The 15753-nt window shown below is 40.7% G+C and overlaps 1 protein-coding gene across 3 annotated transcripts in view; it reads left to right on the top strand.

Moving 5' to 3' along the window:
* Nucleotides 1-15753, top strand: part of lpp (LIM domain containing preferred translocation partner in lipoma) — a 234874-nt gene that overhangs the window by 72476 nt on the left and 146645 nt on the right. For all 3 annotated transcript variants that reach the window (XM_072684124.1, XM_072684123.1, XM_072684122.1), the window contains one exon: nt 6815-7011. In XM_072684124.1, the coding sequence (XP_072540225.1) occupies nt 6819-7011 (193 nt within the window). In that variant the 5' untranslated portion in view covers nt 6815-6818. The remainder of the gene's footprint in view (nt 1-6814; nt 7012-15753) is intronic.

Consider the following 15753-nt stretch of genomic DNA (forward strand, 5'->3'; position numbering starts at 1 on the left):
TGAACCACCCATGCTACTAATCATCCTTTCCCTTGTGTCATATCAAAGCCGTCATGCCATCCTCCAGCCTTGAACTGAAGTGTTGGAAGTTGGCGAGAGTTTGATCTCGATATGCAAACCCGCGCCGCTGCTTCCAGAGACCTTTTCCTGTGTGGATGTTTAATGCACTTCCCATCCTCCCCAACTCTAAATGAATCGCTCGCCACCCCTCCGCCGTACCTGCGGCTCATTCCCGCGCCTGGCCTGCTTCCTCTCGGCGTGATAAACTCCAGACCCCCGTCACTCTGGGAGGTCCACCCTGGGCTGGGAGCGGCAGTGGATGTTGCTGCGGCTGTAATTTTGGCTGATGCTCCTTACAGCTGAAGGGAACAGAGGGGCTTCTGTGCAGGAGGTCACTCCTAAGTCCTGTTGCTTAGGAGCCGAAGAAAGGCCGTGAAAGGATGCTCACCGAGCGGCCGCGTCGAGCTTTAATTTTGCCGTTTCACAATCGTTTGTGAGGGCGATTCCAGCCGGCAGGGTTGCCATACTGAGCTATACAGAATAGAACAAAAGCTATTAATGCAAGCACACTGAACACAGGTTCCAAATGGGATAAATTGTTCTCGCACTCCATACTCCCAAGAAACACTTTGTGCAGGCCATCAGCAGTGTTTTACATTTCTTTGCATGTTGAGAGGCCCCATGCTGCCACTGTTAGCCCGTAGACACACATGATGTAAACTGGAGGGAGAAGGAAAACAGCCTGCATTTCTTTTTTCTTTTTTTTTTTTTTTTTCTTTTATTTTCAATTTGACAGATTGAAGAAGGGGCACTTATTTTTGTGACCGCGTCCAGGATCACATGCAAGTTCCCCAGGAGTGGGCATCACCTGATTTTAGCATTTGCATCTTCCACGTCCTGTCAAATCTCCTCCTGAGAAAAAGGGGACGGAGTGTGTGTTTGTGTGTTAGTGCAGGAGTAAGTATTGTGTCTGTGCTTGTTTTTTTTTTTCTCCCCCCCCCCCCAATGTCTTGGGTGTTGTTTACTTGTCACTTGAGCCCTCAGATCAGGCCCAGCACTCGGCGGCTGCCGTGACACATGCCCTGCCGTGTCACGAGGTGACAACGGAGCAAGAGCTGACAAATTGTCACAGGCCGTTAAGATGGCTTCCACGGTTAGCGCTCTACCAGGCCAGCGAGCGGATAATCTTGAGCAAAGCCAGACAGATCAGTGTCCTACCTCGACATGTTTGCTTGTTTAGTTTGTTGTTTTTCCTATGGTTGGGTGGGGGCCCCGTCTGTGTGTGGGTCCTGCCACCACTTACCTCAAACGTCATGGAAGTATTTAGATCTTGTGATATGATATTGTCATTTTCAGTATCACACTGAATCATTTTCTTCAGTATTCTGTGCCTGATCATCAGTGGAGCGTTCACAGTTGTTCCTCCTTCTCTTTCTTGGGCATTAATTGGTAGCTTGAGTGTGCAATTACTGTGTAATTATCCCTACTTGGCGTGTGTCAAGAATTTACGGTGTGTTAAGCTCTTAAAGGACTCCTTGTTCTTGCATTTCTTTGGACCCCTGAGGTCCACCTATGACACTTGTGTACCAAAAATAGTTCAAATTCATGTTTACTTGGATATTTTTAACCTCTTTATCCCTTAGATTGAAAAATGCTGCTTTTTGTTTTTTTACAGTTCCTTTAAGACTGATATGTGTAAATGAATGAAGTGGTGGCCTCCTTGACCTAATGAACAGACATGAATGGGGAGTAGTAGCATACTACTACTACTACTATTAATGCTGCTGCTATTACTAATCAAATTGAATAAAAAATGATTTTTATATCACTTTTTACAACTGATATTGTCACAAACCAGCTTTACAGAATCAGTAATGAAAACCTAAGACCCACAGTGAGCAATCCAAAGGCGACACTAATTACTACTATTATTACTACTACAAATACTACTGCTGCTGCTGCTACTGCTGCTGCTACTACTGTTTTTACTACTACTATTGCTGCTCTTGCTACTATTATAATGATTGATACTGCTGCTACTACTACTATTACTGCTACCACTATTACCACCATTACTGCTACTACTACTGTTACTATTACTGCTGCTACTAGTACTACTATTACTATCATTACTGCTGCTTCTACTACCGCTGCTACTGCTAGTATTACTACTACTATTGCTGCTACTACTATTATTACCACCATTAATGCTCAACTACTGCTACTATTACTGCTACTAATATTACTGCTGCTACTACAATTACTGCTGATATTACTGTTACTATAAAATTACTATTACTAGTAAAAGTACTTGCTGCTTCTACTACCTCTATTTATTACTGCTACTGCTATTAATATTACTGTTACTAACTGCTACTACTACTATAACTACCATTATTACTACTACTAATGTTACTGCTAGTACTACTACTGCTGCTGCTACTACTACTACTGCTGCTATTGCCACTCCTACATTACTACTGCTACTGTTACTCCTGCTGCTGCTACAATAATATTGCGATAAATGTTTACTACAATAACACTTAATGATCTTAATTCAAGTGTAATATGTAGCTACACTGACTAGTTGATCGATCAAGTTTAGTAAACTAGTAAATTACCTGTTACTCTACTCAGCAAAAAAAATAGTAATAATAAAAAAAAGAAACCCCCTCATGCAAACAGATGCAGTACAAACCCACCATAGGTGAGAGCTGTGTGCACTGATGACCCTTGTGGTGCGTGAGTGGCACTGAACATGCTCGTTTCCCTGTGAAAGAGAGTGAGAGGTGGAAACTCACAAGCACAGACAAAGAGACGCTGGTGCATGCTCTCTGTAAATAAGCGCTGCACACTGAGAGAGAGAGAGAGAGAGAGAGAGAGAGAGAGAGAGAGAGAGAGAGAGAGAGAGAGAGAAAGAGGGAGGGAGGGAGGGAGGGAAGGATGAAGGGAGCTGGAGCAGATATTAAAAGATGATTGTGCGTGGGCTGTCTTGGCTCCCCTCCGGAGGGAAAACGTAAAGCCTGCATCAATCAGCAAGAGGATAAAACAGCAGCCAAACAGCGCAGCAACAGGGAAAAAAAATCATAATAAATAAAAAAAGCAGCTTCCACAATAAAGAAAGCAACAGCAGAAAAAAAAAGAAAGAAAAAAGAAAGAACGAAAAAGAAATCTAACGCGGTGTAGAAATTTTTCTGTGTTTCAACATTTTACCACAGTGGGGATGGTGAAATAACAGCTGTTTGTGACCTCACCCAGCACCCACTTTTTTCTTCTTTCTTTCGTCTTTTCTTTCTTCATTTCTTAAGTGTTACTTATTTGTGCCTAGGCCTTGTTTTTAAGTTTGCATTGCTTTGTAGCGATCTCAAACGAATTTCGCTTCTTTTCACGACTTGCAAAGCCTCTGGCTCCTTCAGACGGTTTCCTGACAAAAACATTACATGAAAATGGGTTTGTAATTCCTGAGCCGAGCTGTGTTTGTGGTCGTATCCGCCATAAAGAGCATAATCTTCTCTTTTTCATGAGCTTGCCAGTGATTCATTCATCACCTCACACCTGGTCTTTGGCATCAATCATAATTTCTGACATCTAACATTAGTTTGTAAGTCTGTAACTCCGAATTTATTGTCCTGTTTCTTCTGAACACTGGAAGATCTTCAAAAGTTGTTAAGTTTAGCCATCTCTTGTGTTCTGCAGTTGATCGATGATACTTGCGCACCTCCTGTGTAAAACATCCTGAATATGTGTGTCCCCAGAGCACCCCCAGTATCTGTGCATTCAACTCCAATTCTAATATTCTAGATTTATTCCTTATGTTTAAACTTTTCGAATCTCCTTTCAATCAATCAGTTGGTCAATGAGTGTGCCATTGTGTAAACTTTGGGAAAGAACCCCTGTCCGTTTTAAACTATGACTTTCTTTTCCTTTTATTAATTTTTTAATGTTTACTTGAAGTTGACTCACCAGAGATAACTGCTTTTTTTTTTTTTTTTTTTTTTTTGAAAGATTTTTAATCATAGGGCTGCAACACGCAACTATTTTTATAGTTTAATTATCAATTATTCTTCAGTAGCAACTCCTCTTATGTAGCTATCAGCTATTACATTTAGCTGGAGTTTGGTTTATGCATTTGCTAACTAACAGAAGAAGACACTAAAGATGAATACCTTATTCAAAAATAACAGCAATAAAAACATCAAATTATTTTTAAAAGAATTCCCATAACAGCAAAAAAAAAAAAAGGAAAATATGGCGATAAATGTGAGACTAGCTTTTAGTTTGAATGTTTTTTTTTTGTGGAACTGCTACATTAGTATTAGTGTAGCAGTATTATATTGTACATATATATTACTAAGAGAGAGATTTTATATACATTTGCCTTAGTGACAGACACTGTCAGTTCATTTGTATCAGTGACTTTTATTTTGACAGGTCCTGTTAGTTTGTTTGCATTAGTGACTTTTGACAGGGTCTGTTTGTGATGTAGCAGTTGAGTGGAGCAATTGCCTCTTTCTCAGTTTTATTTGCCTTTTTTCCGTTCCACATAAAAAGCTCATAGAGGAGTCATAGTGTCGTTCTGAGGTTGTCATTGGAGAATATTTAATTTTTTTTTTTTTTACATTGAGCCCGTGTCCATACAACACTCCCATACCTCACACTAATAGAACTCTGCTATCCTCTCACACACCAGAGTGGTGTCACTGCAGATGTGTAGCTTTAACAGCGACATTAAAACTGTATCCCCATTTCGAGGCTAAACATCCACGGTACCGAACCGTTCCTAGTAATCTAGTAAGCAAAATTATGTCACAGTATGGTTTCTGAGCTCATTGTGGATATTACCTAATACACCTGAGAAGAACTGACCGACAACATGTTTCATTAAAGAGTGAAAAGAGAGCACAATTGGTCATTTATTATGCACAATTTTAATGCACCTTGTGTTTGGGGCTTTTGTACCTACCTTTTAAGTTTATATAAAGTGGCATTCTGGACTTTAATTAAATTAATTAATTGGGATTTGTTTTTAGCAGTTTCATATCTTACAGTACAAAAAGGACCTATTTCCACAGTTATTTTTATTAATTAATTTACATATGTACTATAATAAACTAACCAGTCTGTAAGGCCATGATGGACATGCTGCACACTATAAACTGTTTGGTTACCTTCTGAGGTCGTCCCTCAGTACTGTGTACTATGAGTGATGTTGGGAACTGCTCACATTGTGTAATTCATTAAACATTCCAAATACAAAGCAACAGCAGGACACCTTGTGTAGCCACACCGTCAGCGGCATATAGATGTGTGAAGTTCGTCTGGGGATCCAGTTGTGAGCTAGCATCGACGTCTGGCATCAAATTCGAGCGGAAAAGGTTCGGTCTGTAATTGATGAAGACATCGTGGCACTTAGGACGTCACTTGTGGAGATTTATTTCACTCTTAACGACATAATTATATCAGACGTATTTTGCTTGGTGGTCCGTGTGTCGTTCAGAGAATTTGTTTAAAGGAAATCCGGCATCGAGGATCATGAGGCTTCGGTTAAGGGCTGCAGGTCTGGGCAGTAGCTGACCTACTATTGCCCTGTACTCTTAAGTACAAGCCCCAATTAACTTAGCCACACATGTGCTCCTCATTATTTTGTTAGGTAGCATTCTGCTGGCAGCACACCCAGTCCCCTCAAATACACTTACATATTTAGGACCTACCAGGGATATCTGATCCCCAGCTTGCACGGCCTTAGTAATTTTCCACCTTGCCCCAACATCTCTGTTGAATGCTGGTGTTGGGACGTTAAGCGCATTTTGCTAGAAATCTGTGTTCTGTGTAAAGAAGCATGTTTTGTAATAGAAATGTATTGGTTCTTTAGGCCTTTGAAAGGTTCCTCAAACTCCATTACAAACATGGATCGTTATATGGAACCAAAAGTGGGTCTTCTAGGGCATGAAATTTATAATGCCTCAGTGTAAGTTAAACACATGCCTTGCTGTGTTTTTGCTGTTTTTCTAGCAGTGTAGCGTGACTGTTACTCTTTGTTACATTTGCTACGCCTAAGGTTGTGATACACCTAAGGTTGGCCTGTGCAGAGCATTCCCTCTCAAGCCCTCATCACATTCACTCCTAGCTGTTGATGCATTAGTGATTTTAGTAACTTGTAAGATATGCATTGCACAGCGCTGACATTTGTTGCTAATTCGGGGATGGATGACATTTCAGAAGCCGGTTGCAAGTGGCTACGGCCTCAGCTGCTGGTGCCAGTGCTAACCCCTAGTGCTCAGCCAGGCTTATTGCGAAGTCTGCAGCTCGAATCACAGCTCTCATTCTTAGCGTTGGGAACAGAGATCAAATTACAGGTTCACAAACACTTTCTTATCTGGTTCCTTGGCACTACCAGGGGGATTCGAGGAAAGATTAACACAGCCTATTGTTGTGAAGTCGGTGCGGTGCTGAGACGCTTTATGCTTTATCTCTAACAACGTTCACCCCTGAACTGGCTGAAGATGACACTATGATAGCCAGGGACAGCGAGAGAAAGAGAGAGTGAGAGAGAGACATTAACTTAAAGGGTCAGGCTGTTCTCTGATCTAGAATTTCTGCATGGACCCAGTGGAATTAGATTTGGGAAACCATGATGAAGTCTGAGACCTGTAATGAAGTGCTGATCTTAACTGAATAAAAGAGTCAAGTATTTGCACTGTCTGATATCTACACCAGTTCAGATTTTGGGTTTCTGTTGAATAAATAAAATTATTAATAAAAAAAAAAAAAAAAATTCTAATGTTAGTTTCCCCCCCTATTTTCTCTGTTGTAGAACCATGTGGAGTAGCCAGAACGATGGTGACCAGCATGGTCATGTGACTGCAAGAATGGAGACCAGTTTACCTATGGGCACCACCAGCATCTCCATCTCCCAGCAGCAGGCCCCAAAGAAGTTTGCACCTGTGGTGGCTCCAAAGCCAAAGTTCAACCCATACAAACCTCCGGGAGAGGGCGGACATGAGGGTGCAGGTAAGACATCACTTTAGGATCCGTAGAACAATTTGCATAAACTAAATAATGAATAATAAATGCAAACGTTTGAGTACCTCTGGTGAAGTGACATGTTCCAAATGAATATTAACATTAATATTAAATAAACATTAAATAATTCAGACAATACAGTTACTGTTTATTTGTGGAATCTAACATTGACCCTGTTGGTTTCCGAGTATTCTGTGCACTCTATGTGGTTCTAACATTTCAAGACATTTCAAACATATTTTTTCAACATAAAACCACTTAGTTAAGGCACATTTTATATCTTATATTGAACCTTTCCAGTGTGTTAGATTTGTCAATTAAATAGAAAATCATACGTTTGCATTGAAATGTAATAATCAGTAACATCTTGGTCATGCTAATAATTAAATGCTAATAATGGCAGTAATTTGCGGTCAGTGTAGCTCATAGCTGACTGTCACTTACTCCCTGTTCATCAAACTGTGATGAACGTGCAAAGTAAATTTGTACAAACTGGTTGGTGTAACTATGCAAGGTCAAGTACTTGTTTTTGAGAAGCTTGTGCTACTGTATCAGTGCCAGTGGCTCCACTTTAATCTGGATGTTCCTTCCATTTATAAGAGAGCTCATAAACTGGACTTCAGAGGATGCTGTTCCTCAAAGGCTGCAGTCCAGGCTGGCCCAGGGCATTTATAGGCAGGCTGGAGGGTTGTGTTTGGGCACTGAGTGCTGGCTAATGACCAAGCCTCGGGGGTCATGTGATGTGGACATTCTCTGGGGGTTTGAAAGAGCACATTCCATTAGAGCAGCATAGCCTCAGTGTCAGACTGCAGTGTCTGATGGGCCAGGCTGATACCAAGAATATACCATTCTCTTCTGCCAACTCCCTCGCTGTGATTTCCATAGCTCTTTATGGTCCCTTTACCGCAGCTCCACCGCTCCCTGACTGATGCTGATGAAGAACAGGGCCTTATGTCGACCTGATGTCACCTTTGACTATAAAAAGGGAAACGTTGCAAACATTCTCGACCAATTTTTAATGCGTAAACATCAAAGAGAACTAAGTTAAAAGGTCTGTTCCAGTTTGAAGAGTTTAATATATTAACAAAACCTCTCTGTTTCAAAAAATTGTCAACCTGATCCTTATCCATTTACATTAATCTGTGGGATCATTCTGTGGCCTGCAGAGATGTACAGGGTAAATATTTAGGACTTTACCTCCTGCGCTGGGACATAGCCTTTAAAAGATAACGGACTGTTTACATGCAACATGGCCTTCATCTGTACCTCTCTGATCCAGAGAACTGACGTGCACATGTATGATCTACTGAACTCAGGTTATAACTATATAAATATACTACATGTAATGCTGAATTGTGAGCAATCGCGTTAACGTGCCATAAACCACGATTTGCCCCTGTAGACATGAAGTGGACAAAAGTTTTACCTGTGACATCCAAATTTGTGTAATTACAAATTAAAAGGATAGTCTTCCACATAATATTTTATTAGAAATCTGATTCTCAAAGCTTTCCGAAGGATTCCAAAAGGCACAGTAACCTTCAAAAAGCAATAGAAGCAATGAATTCAGTATTTGCTAGATGTGTCTTTGTCCGGTTCCAGTCTTTTGGGATAATTATCTACTATTTTGGCACACAGCATTGCCGAAATTCTTCTCCTGAATGAAAGACATGTGTAGCTCTTTTGCTTTTTAAACATCCATGTACACTATTGGTCAGCTCTCTTTTTTTTCCTCCTCTTTTCCCCCCTTTTTTGTTTTTTAGACAACAGTTTTCAGCTTCCATTCATAGTGAAATTCACAGCTGTGCTTCGACAACATGCATGTTGACTAGCTTTTTGTCCTTTGCTTAGGATCAACATCCTGCTGGTTATTTTTGTTTTATTAAGTATGCTGCTCTGTCCACTCACTCTTCACTCTCATCAAGCTTCAAGACCTTTGCTGGTAATCTCCAGAAGGTGATACCACCACCACCATGTTTTTCAGTTAACTCTGTTCTTAACATGCATTTAAAATGTAAACTAAAGAAAGTTAAAGTTTTGTCTCATTTGAAAACTGAACTTTTTAGCTGGACAATTCACATGATTGTGATTGATCGGGTGGTGCCCTGTAGGCATGACAATCAGATATTTTACATGCATGTTTCTGTCAGTGCTGATGCGTAAACGTTTATAAAATGGTGTTTTTTAATGGTGCTAAAACTACACCTAAATGGTTTGCCTTACAGTAGGAATGCGGAACTACACCTACATGGTTGGCGTTACAGTAGAAATGTGGGACTACACCTAAATGGTTGGCATTACAGTGGAAATGTGGGACTACACCTACATGGTTGGCGTTACAGTGGAAATGTGGGACTACACCTAAATGGTTGGCATTACAGTAGAAATGTGGGACTACACCTAAATGGTTGGCATTACAGTAGTAATGAGGAACTACACCAAAATGGTTGGCATTACAGTAACAATGAGGGACTACACCTACATGGTTTGCGTTACAGTAGAAATGTGGGACTACACCTAAATGGTTGGCGTTACAATAGAAATGTGGGACTACACCTACATGGTTGGCGTTACAGTGGAAATGTGGGACTACACCTACATGGTTGGCGTTACAGTGGAAATGTGGGACTACACCTAAATGGTTGGCGTTACAGTGGAAATGTGGGACTACACCTAAATGGTTGGCGTTACAGTGGAAATGTGGGACTACACCTAAATGGTTGGCGTTACAGTGGAAATGTGGGACTACACCTAAATGGTTGACGATACAGTAACAATGAGGGACTACACCTACATGGTTGGCGTTACAGTAGAAATGTGGGACTACACCTAAATGGTTGACGATACAGTAACAATGAGGGACTACACCTAAATGGTTGGCATTACAGTAGAAATGAGGGACTACATCTACATAGTATCTGCATGATCTGCTAACCATCCCTAATTTTCTCCTCTCTCAGACATTGGTAGCTAAAAGTCCTTCAGTGTTGTTCCTGGCATCGTATTGCTTTCCCTTTTCAGCCTCTTTCTGATTCTGCAGACGAGTGCAGATGAATGGCCTGCTCTAGCCATAATCTCCATCGATTATGAAGTCGAAAGTGCACAAGTTATGTTCTGGGACTTTTGAGATTTTTCCAGTAACCCCCTGTACATGTTGTGGACAGAGCAAGTGACTGAATAGAGTACATTTAAAGTGGCACATTTAAACAGTAAAAGTAATAATTTACATGCACTCAGTATGTAATGGTGGGCCATGTTCTTCCTGGGCTGCTGAGCATAGCTTGATAGCTGCACTTTTAGCAGTGATTTTGCACAACACAAAGATGCAATTAGAACTGTCTTTGCAGGTCTCCTCCAGTTCTTTCCTCGCTCGTGGTTTCTGTCGGACAGAATTTTGTGACTGAGGTGCACATTTTGTTTTTTCGAAAGAAATGCGTTTAGAAAATAGCGAAATGGAAAAGGTGAATAAAGGCAATTACGGGAGAAGGGAGGAAAAAGAAACGTTCAGGATAATAAGCTGTTAGTCGCGTTCACCTTGTACCACGGCTCTGGTATAAATACCTCACAGGAGCAAATAGTGGCCTTCAAATTCTGTCAAGGCTGTCCAAAAGCTTTAGCGGACGCCTTGCACTTTGGTCATTCGACTAATTTCTGTTTTAAAGGCTATTATTGAGAATTTGTTTCCGCAATAACAGCGCTCTTTTATTTCGCTAATTAGTTGATAGCAGCTCTGTCAGATGTAAGCAGGTTTCCATGGTGACAGTGCAGGCTTTCTGGACCCTAAAAAACTTGCTGATTAGAAATGTGACTTAAACTTTATCTTTGCGATGAAAATTGTATTAATTAAGTCATTCTATTTTGGTCCGTTTCATAGCGTTATAAGATAGATTGAAGGGTTTGGAGGGGTTCCTTTTTCCTCTCTCTTTTTTTTTTTTTCTTCTACACAGCGCCTGTAGCCCTGCAACTCTTTGATTGTGGAGACACAGAGAGAGAGAGGGAGAGACCGAGTCTTTGTTGGAGATGTAAAGTGGTGAAGGGAGAAGGGTAGATTTAAGTCAAATCCAGCATGGAGATAGGGGAGCTATCGCAGCGCCGGGCAGGGGGAAGATATTCTCGCGCTGAACCGCGTCCCAGACAAAAGAGCTGCTCCACAGCATGGGAGAGATAACTCACCTTATTACATCACACACCACTTCAAACATATTAGGGCGAAGAACGGGAAAGCGGTGTTTGCATTTGACTGGACAAGGGAATTTGGCGGCTCTCGATCGCTGTCTAAGTGGAGATCATGCGTCTAGGTGGAATTAAAATGAAGTGCACTTGCACGTTTGGCACCTCTTTGTTCTTGACTGTGATCAAAGTCAGGTTTGTTATGTTATGCCGGAGTGCTGCACTCAAGTCACAGCTGAGAACAGAACACGGCAGCTGAGTAGAGCAAGCCTTACATCTGCATGTACGGGACGCCACGCAGTCAAATCTAAGCGTTTCATGATAGTGGTGTTGAGCTGCTATTGTGTGTGTGTGTGTGTGTGTGTGTGTGTGTGTGTGTGTGTGTGTGTGTGTGTGTGTACGCGTGTTTCACTTCATAAGAATGTAGGTCAGGGTCCTCCATGGAGATGAGATGGGCTCCATGTCATTTCTGGAGGCTTAGCTAATAATAATAATAAGTTGTAATCTCTTTAAGCTCCTTTCTTGATGTATCGCAGGCGAGAACTGTGGCCACTTTGTAGTAAAAATGTGATGGGTGTGATTTTTCTAGCCCAGGATGGCTGGGATCCGTTGTGTTGAAGTGCAGTGTTGATGCTGATGGAAGCTGCAGGTAACTTATGCGTGTGTTTGAACGAGATTAGTTGTGGTGAGGTGTGCTTTGCACCTCCTGAGCAGTGCCTCGCAGAGGTTGAAAAAGATGAGCCGAGCGGACAGAAACGGAACAGCTTTTGTGAAGCCTCCAAGGGATAGAAACTTAAAGACCTGTTGAGGTATTTTTATTTATTGATATTTTTTTTTCCTTCTTCTTTTTCTTCTTATTCACGTTGTCCTTTAATGAATAAAAAGTAAATGTGACTTTGGCTCTGTTCATACCTGGTCTTAATGTAGGTCCTGAGTGAGCCGATTACAGATGATTGCCAAAACAAAGCTGTTTGCACCTGTGTTTCCTGTGACTGCTTGATTGATTTCTTACATTCATCATTTCCGCCAGAGGAGGGGCATTATCGCTCATTAATGCGGCCACTTTTGTTTTGACACTGAAATGGCTAGCAAGTCCTTTCTCACGTTCCAGAGCGGACTGTTTGAGATTCTTTGTTCGCATGGTCTATTAGCCCAACTTACGAATGACCTGGAGAGAATTTTCCCGTTTTCTTGCTAGGACAGTGGTGCGGCCGATGCAGGTTGCTGCTTTGCTGTCAGGGACACATTGAGATGCTTTGGCATTCACGCTACAAGAATAATGTGGTCATATACAAGCCTATTTATTTTGTTTTTGTATAGTGTTGCTGTCATATCAGTGTTCTCTCTGTGTGGTGTGCTTTTGACAATCTAAAGACACCGTAGCTTGTTGACTGGGTTAGCTTTTAGCCTAGCACCCACCTAGCACCATATTGCTTCTCCACAATCTGCTTTCTTGCATGGCACTTCTGACTGACCCTTCTGATGTGTGGTTAGCTTTAGTCTGAGGTTGCTCAGCTTGTTTTCCAAGAAGCGGACATTGTAGAGAAGAGATGGGAGAAGCATGGATACCTGTTGGCTTCCCAGGCCTTCACTTTGGCGCTTGCAGAGTTTGAGCTTCCCTTCCTCGCACGCTGACACAGGCAAAGCCACAGTCACGAGGCGTGGTTAGCATAGCAACTTATATTCCTATAAGGAGGTGATGTATTGCCTCAACAACATATTCTCTGAAAGTGGCTGTTGAATTTTAGCTCATACCCAGCTTTAACTAGGCCTAACAGGGCTTTCTCTAGAGGGTTAGGGTGTAAATATAATGAGCCAGACTGTTATGTAACAGTTTTGGGGTTTTGGAATTGGCCAGTTTTACTCCCTTCTCTGTTTTGGTTTTGCCTGATTTTTCTTTTCAATGAAGAAACAATGAGAGTCATGGTATGACGGTGTACTGAACCCCAGTATTCTGCATCAAACCAAACTGTATGTATTGTTGCAAGACTAATCCTTAATATTCCTTCTCATTATGTAGAAAAACGGAGACGTCATAGGTGTCGTGTAGAGACCCAGGAGTAGGTTTTAAATGACCATATGACTAAATTTCAATTTGGGGAAGCTGGTAAGCTTACTTGGCTTTCTCCCTCTACTGGATGTTGACACTAATGCATGCAAACTGTACCTTACAACAAAGTGCTCTTTATTAAACTCAGTAACACCTGACCTCGTCAGGGACATCATAAATGAAGCACATGCTCACAAAGTTAGTTATTTTAAGATTAAACATCCTCATCATTGTCAACAGTGCTGTTTTGTCTGGCTTTAGACGTCAGACTTCACTGTAGTTTTTAAACTTCACCGTACAATTACGCATGAACCTGACTTATGCAACGACATCAGCGGTACATATCTATCTGCAATAAATCGAATTCAGTCAATTTAGTTTCTCAGAATGCAACTTAATAGGTACTGCATGACCCAAGAATTTCATCTCAGTAGTTCAAATCTTTATGCCGTACTTTGGTAAGATTTAATTAAGGACTTATTAAATTTCCTTCACTTTGACTTATAGCAGATTCTGTCATGTTTTGTTGGCTTTGTAAATCTTATGTAGACAGATTTATTAGGTGTGGATTTGGCCTGGCACTAATATATCAGAGGTACTCCAGGGCACTGCGCTAAACGCTTGCCTGTGATTCAAAGTATTAACAGAGTATTAAGTTGCTTTTCTGTTTTCATGGCATTTAATAAGTCATAATTCAAAGCTGTGAAGTTATTCAGTGTGCTGTCTAGGATCATGGGGTCGTGATTGAAGTACTTATGCTTCTAGGGCATGTACATTATAGAACTGTACTGGTAGCTATGTAGCTGAACCTGAAGCATAAGAGCTTTAGTTACTATTAAAGTAGTATCAACTCAGTCTATTAGGTTTCTTTTCTCTTTAGGACTTTGAATCAGTCCTAATGCCTGGCTGGGATGTTTTTTTAGAGTAAATTAAATTCATGCTTGTGATATTTGATAGCTGTGTAGTTTAAATACATTGTATTTCTTAATGTTTTTAATTGAATGGAATGGATTAAAAGTCCATGTTCCTATAAATAATGCAGGTGTTAAGCATGTAAAGAAAAGCTATAGTCGTCACTACTGTCATAAATGTACATAACGCAACTATGTTTTGCATGCAAGTGGGTATTATTAGCTCACTGCTGTCCGCATGACTTGCATGTAACTAAAATGATGCGAAAATTAGCATTTTTACACATTACGCATTTACACATACAGTTACACATTTTCTGTGCAGTTTGTTCAGTTTTAATGGGAACTATTGCTGTTTATTCTTCATCTTCCAAGTACTCATTTACAAATTGCGCCAAAGTATCAGCAGTTCTTTACTGGTTTCATTCAAGTGCACCTTAGCAATTTCTAGCCTTCTGAAATCCCTACTTCAAGTCTCTATTTACCTGTGCCGTTTAGAGAATGTAGCGTTGAAGAAAGGTTGTTCTTTGAATGAGAACAGCTTTCATATAAATTATAGATGACATTAACTCGGCAGTAGCAGATAACATCACTAACTACAGTAAAATTGAAAGTCGTGCTGCATGCTCTGTCTTTGACCACAAGTTTTAAGTTTAACCATTGTTGCTTCAGTTTTTACTGAAACTGTTCTCAGTATGCAAGGGTTCCTGGAAGTGTTCCTTTTTACTCAAAATATGGCTCGAGTGTTCCAGTTACATGATAGGCCAGGAAGTGCCTCTACGCTGTGCTGTGATGTGCTAAAAAGGTTCCCCTGGGCTTTGTGGTTCACACTTCTGCAAATGTAAGGATGCTTCTATATCAAAAAAAAAAAAAAAAAAAAAGCCGGAACAACCCTGTTATCAGATAGATTGTCGAATGTTTGCCACAGAAATCGTGAGTATTGCATAACATCTCTTTTTCACTTCTCTAATAGGGTGGTGCTCTCAATGGCAAGAGAAACTCTCATATTCCTACTAGAGTTAAATTTACGAGACCTGACAGCCAAAAATAACAAGCCATTTGAGCACAGTTTTCAGTTTTCTTTGCTGTGTACTTCCTGTACTTAATAAATGGAAATATATGTATTTTAAATATTTTATTTATGGCAATAATTTGACCAATGAGGTCCAAATTTACCACATTTAAAATATACCTGTAACATGGTGGTTATGGACCATTCGGCACGGCTATCATTGCTCTTCAAGGACACTTTAGTCATCTCTTAAAACTGTTTAATCACGGTCTTCGTACTTAGTGCATTGGCATGCTTCTTTAGAACCTTGAGCATCAGAAAGCCAGAAAGGAGTTCTTACGTGTAAATAAATATTTACAGAACCTCTGTTAGGATAGAAAGGCCTTTCTGTTACTGAAAACAAAACAAGAATACATTCAGTGTTGTGAGACAGCCACCCCAGAGAGTCATCATAGAAGAGGGTGGGGGAAGTATGTGGCATAGGCCCAGGTGATGATAACATGATGATAACTGTAATATTTAACCAAAGGCTACTGATTTAGGGGGGGATTCCCTAAATGTATGTAAAGTCATACCATGTGTTGCAA

This window comes from Salminus brasiliensis, chromosome 7, assembly GCF_030463535.1.
Source record: "Salminus brasiliensis chromosome 7, fSalBra1.hap2, whole genome shotgun sequence".
NCBI classification, from domain to species: domain Eukaryota; kingdom Metazoa; phylum Chordata; class Actinopteri; order Characiformes; family Bryconidae; genus Salminus; species Salminus brasiliensis.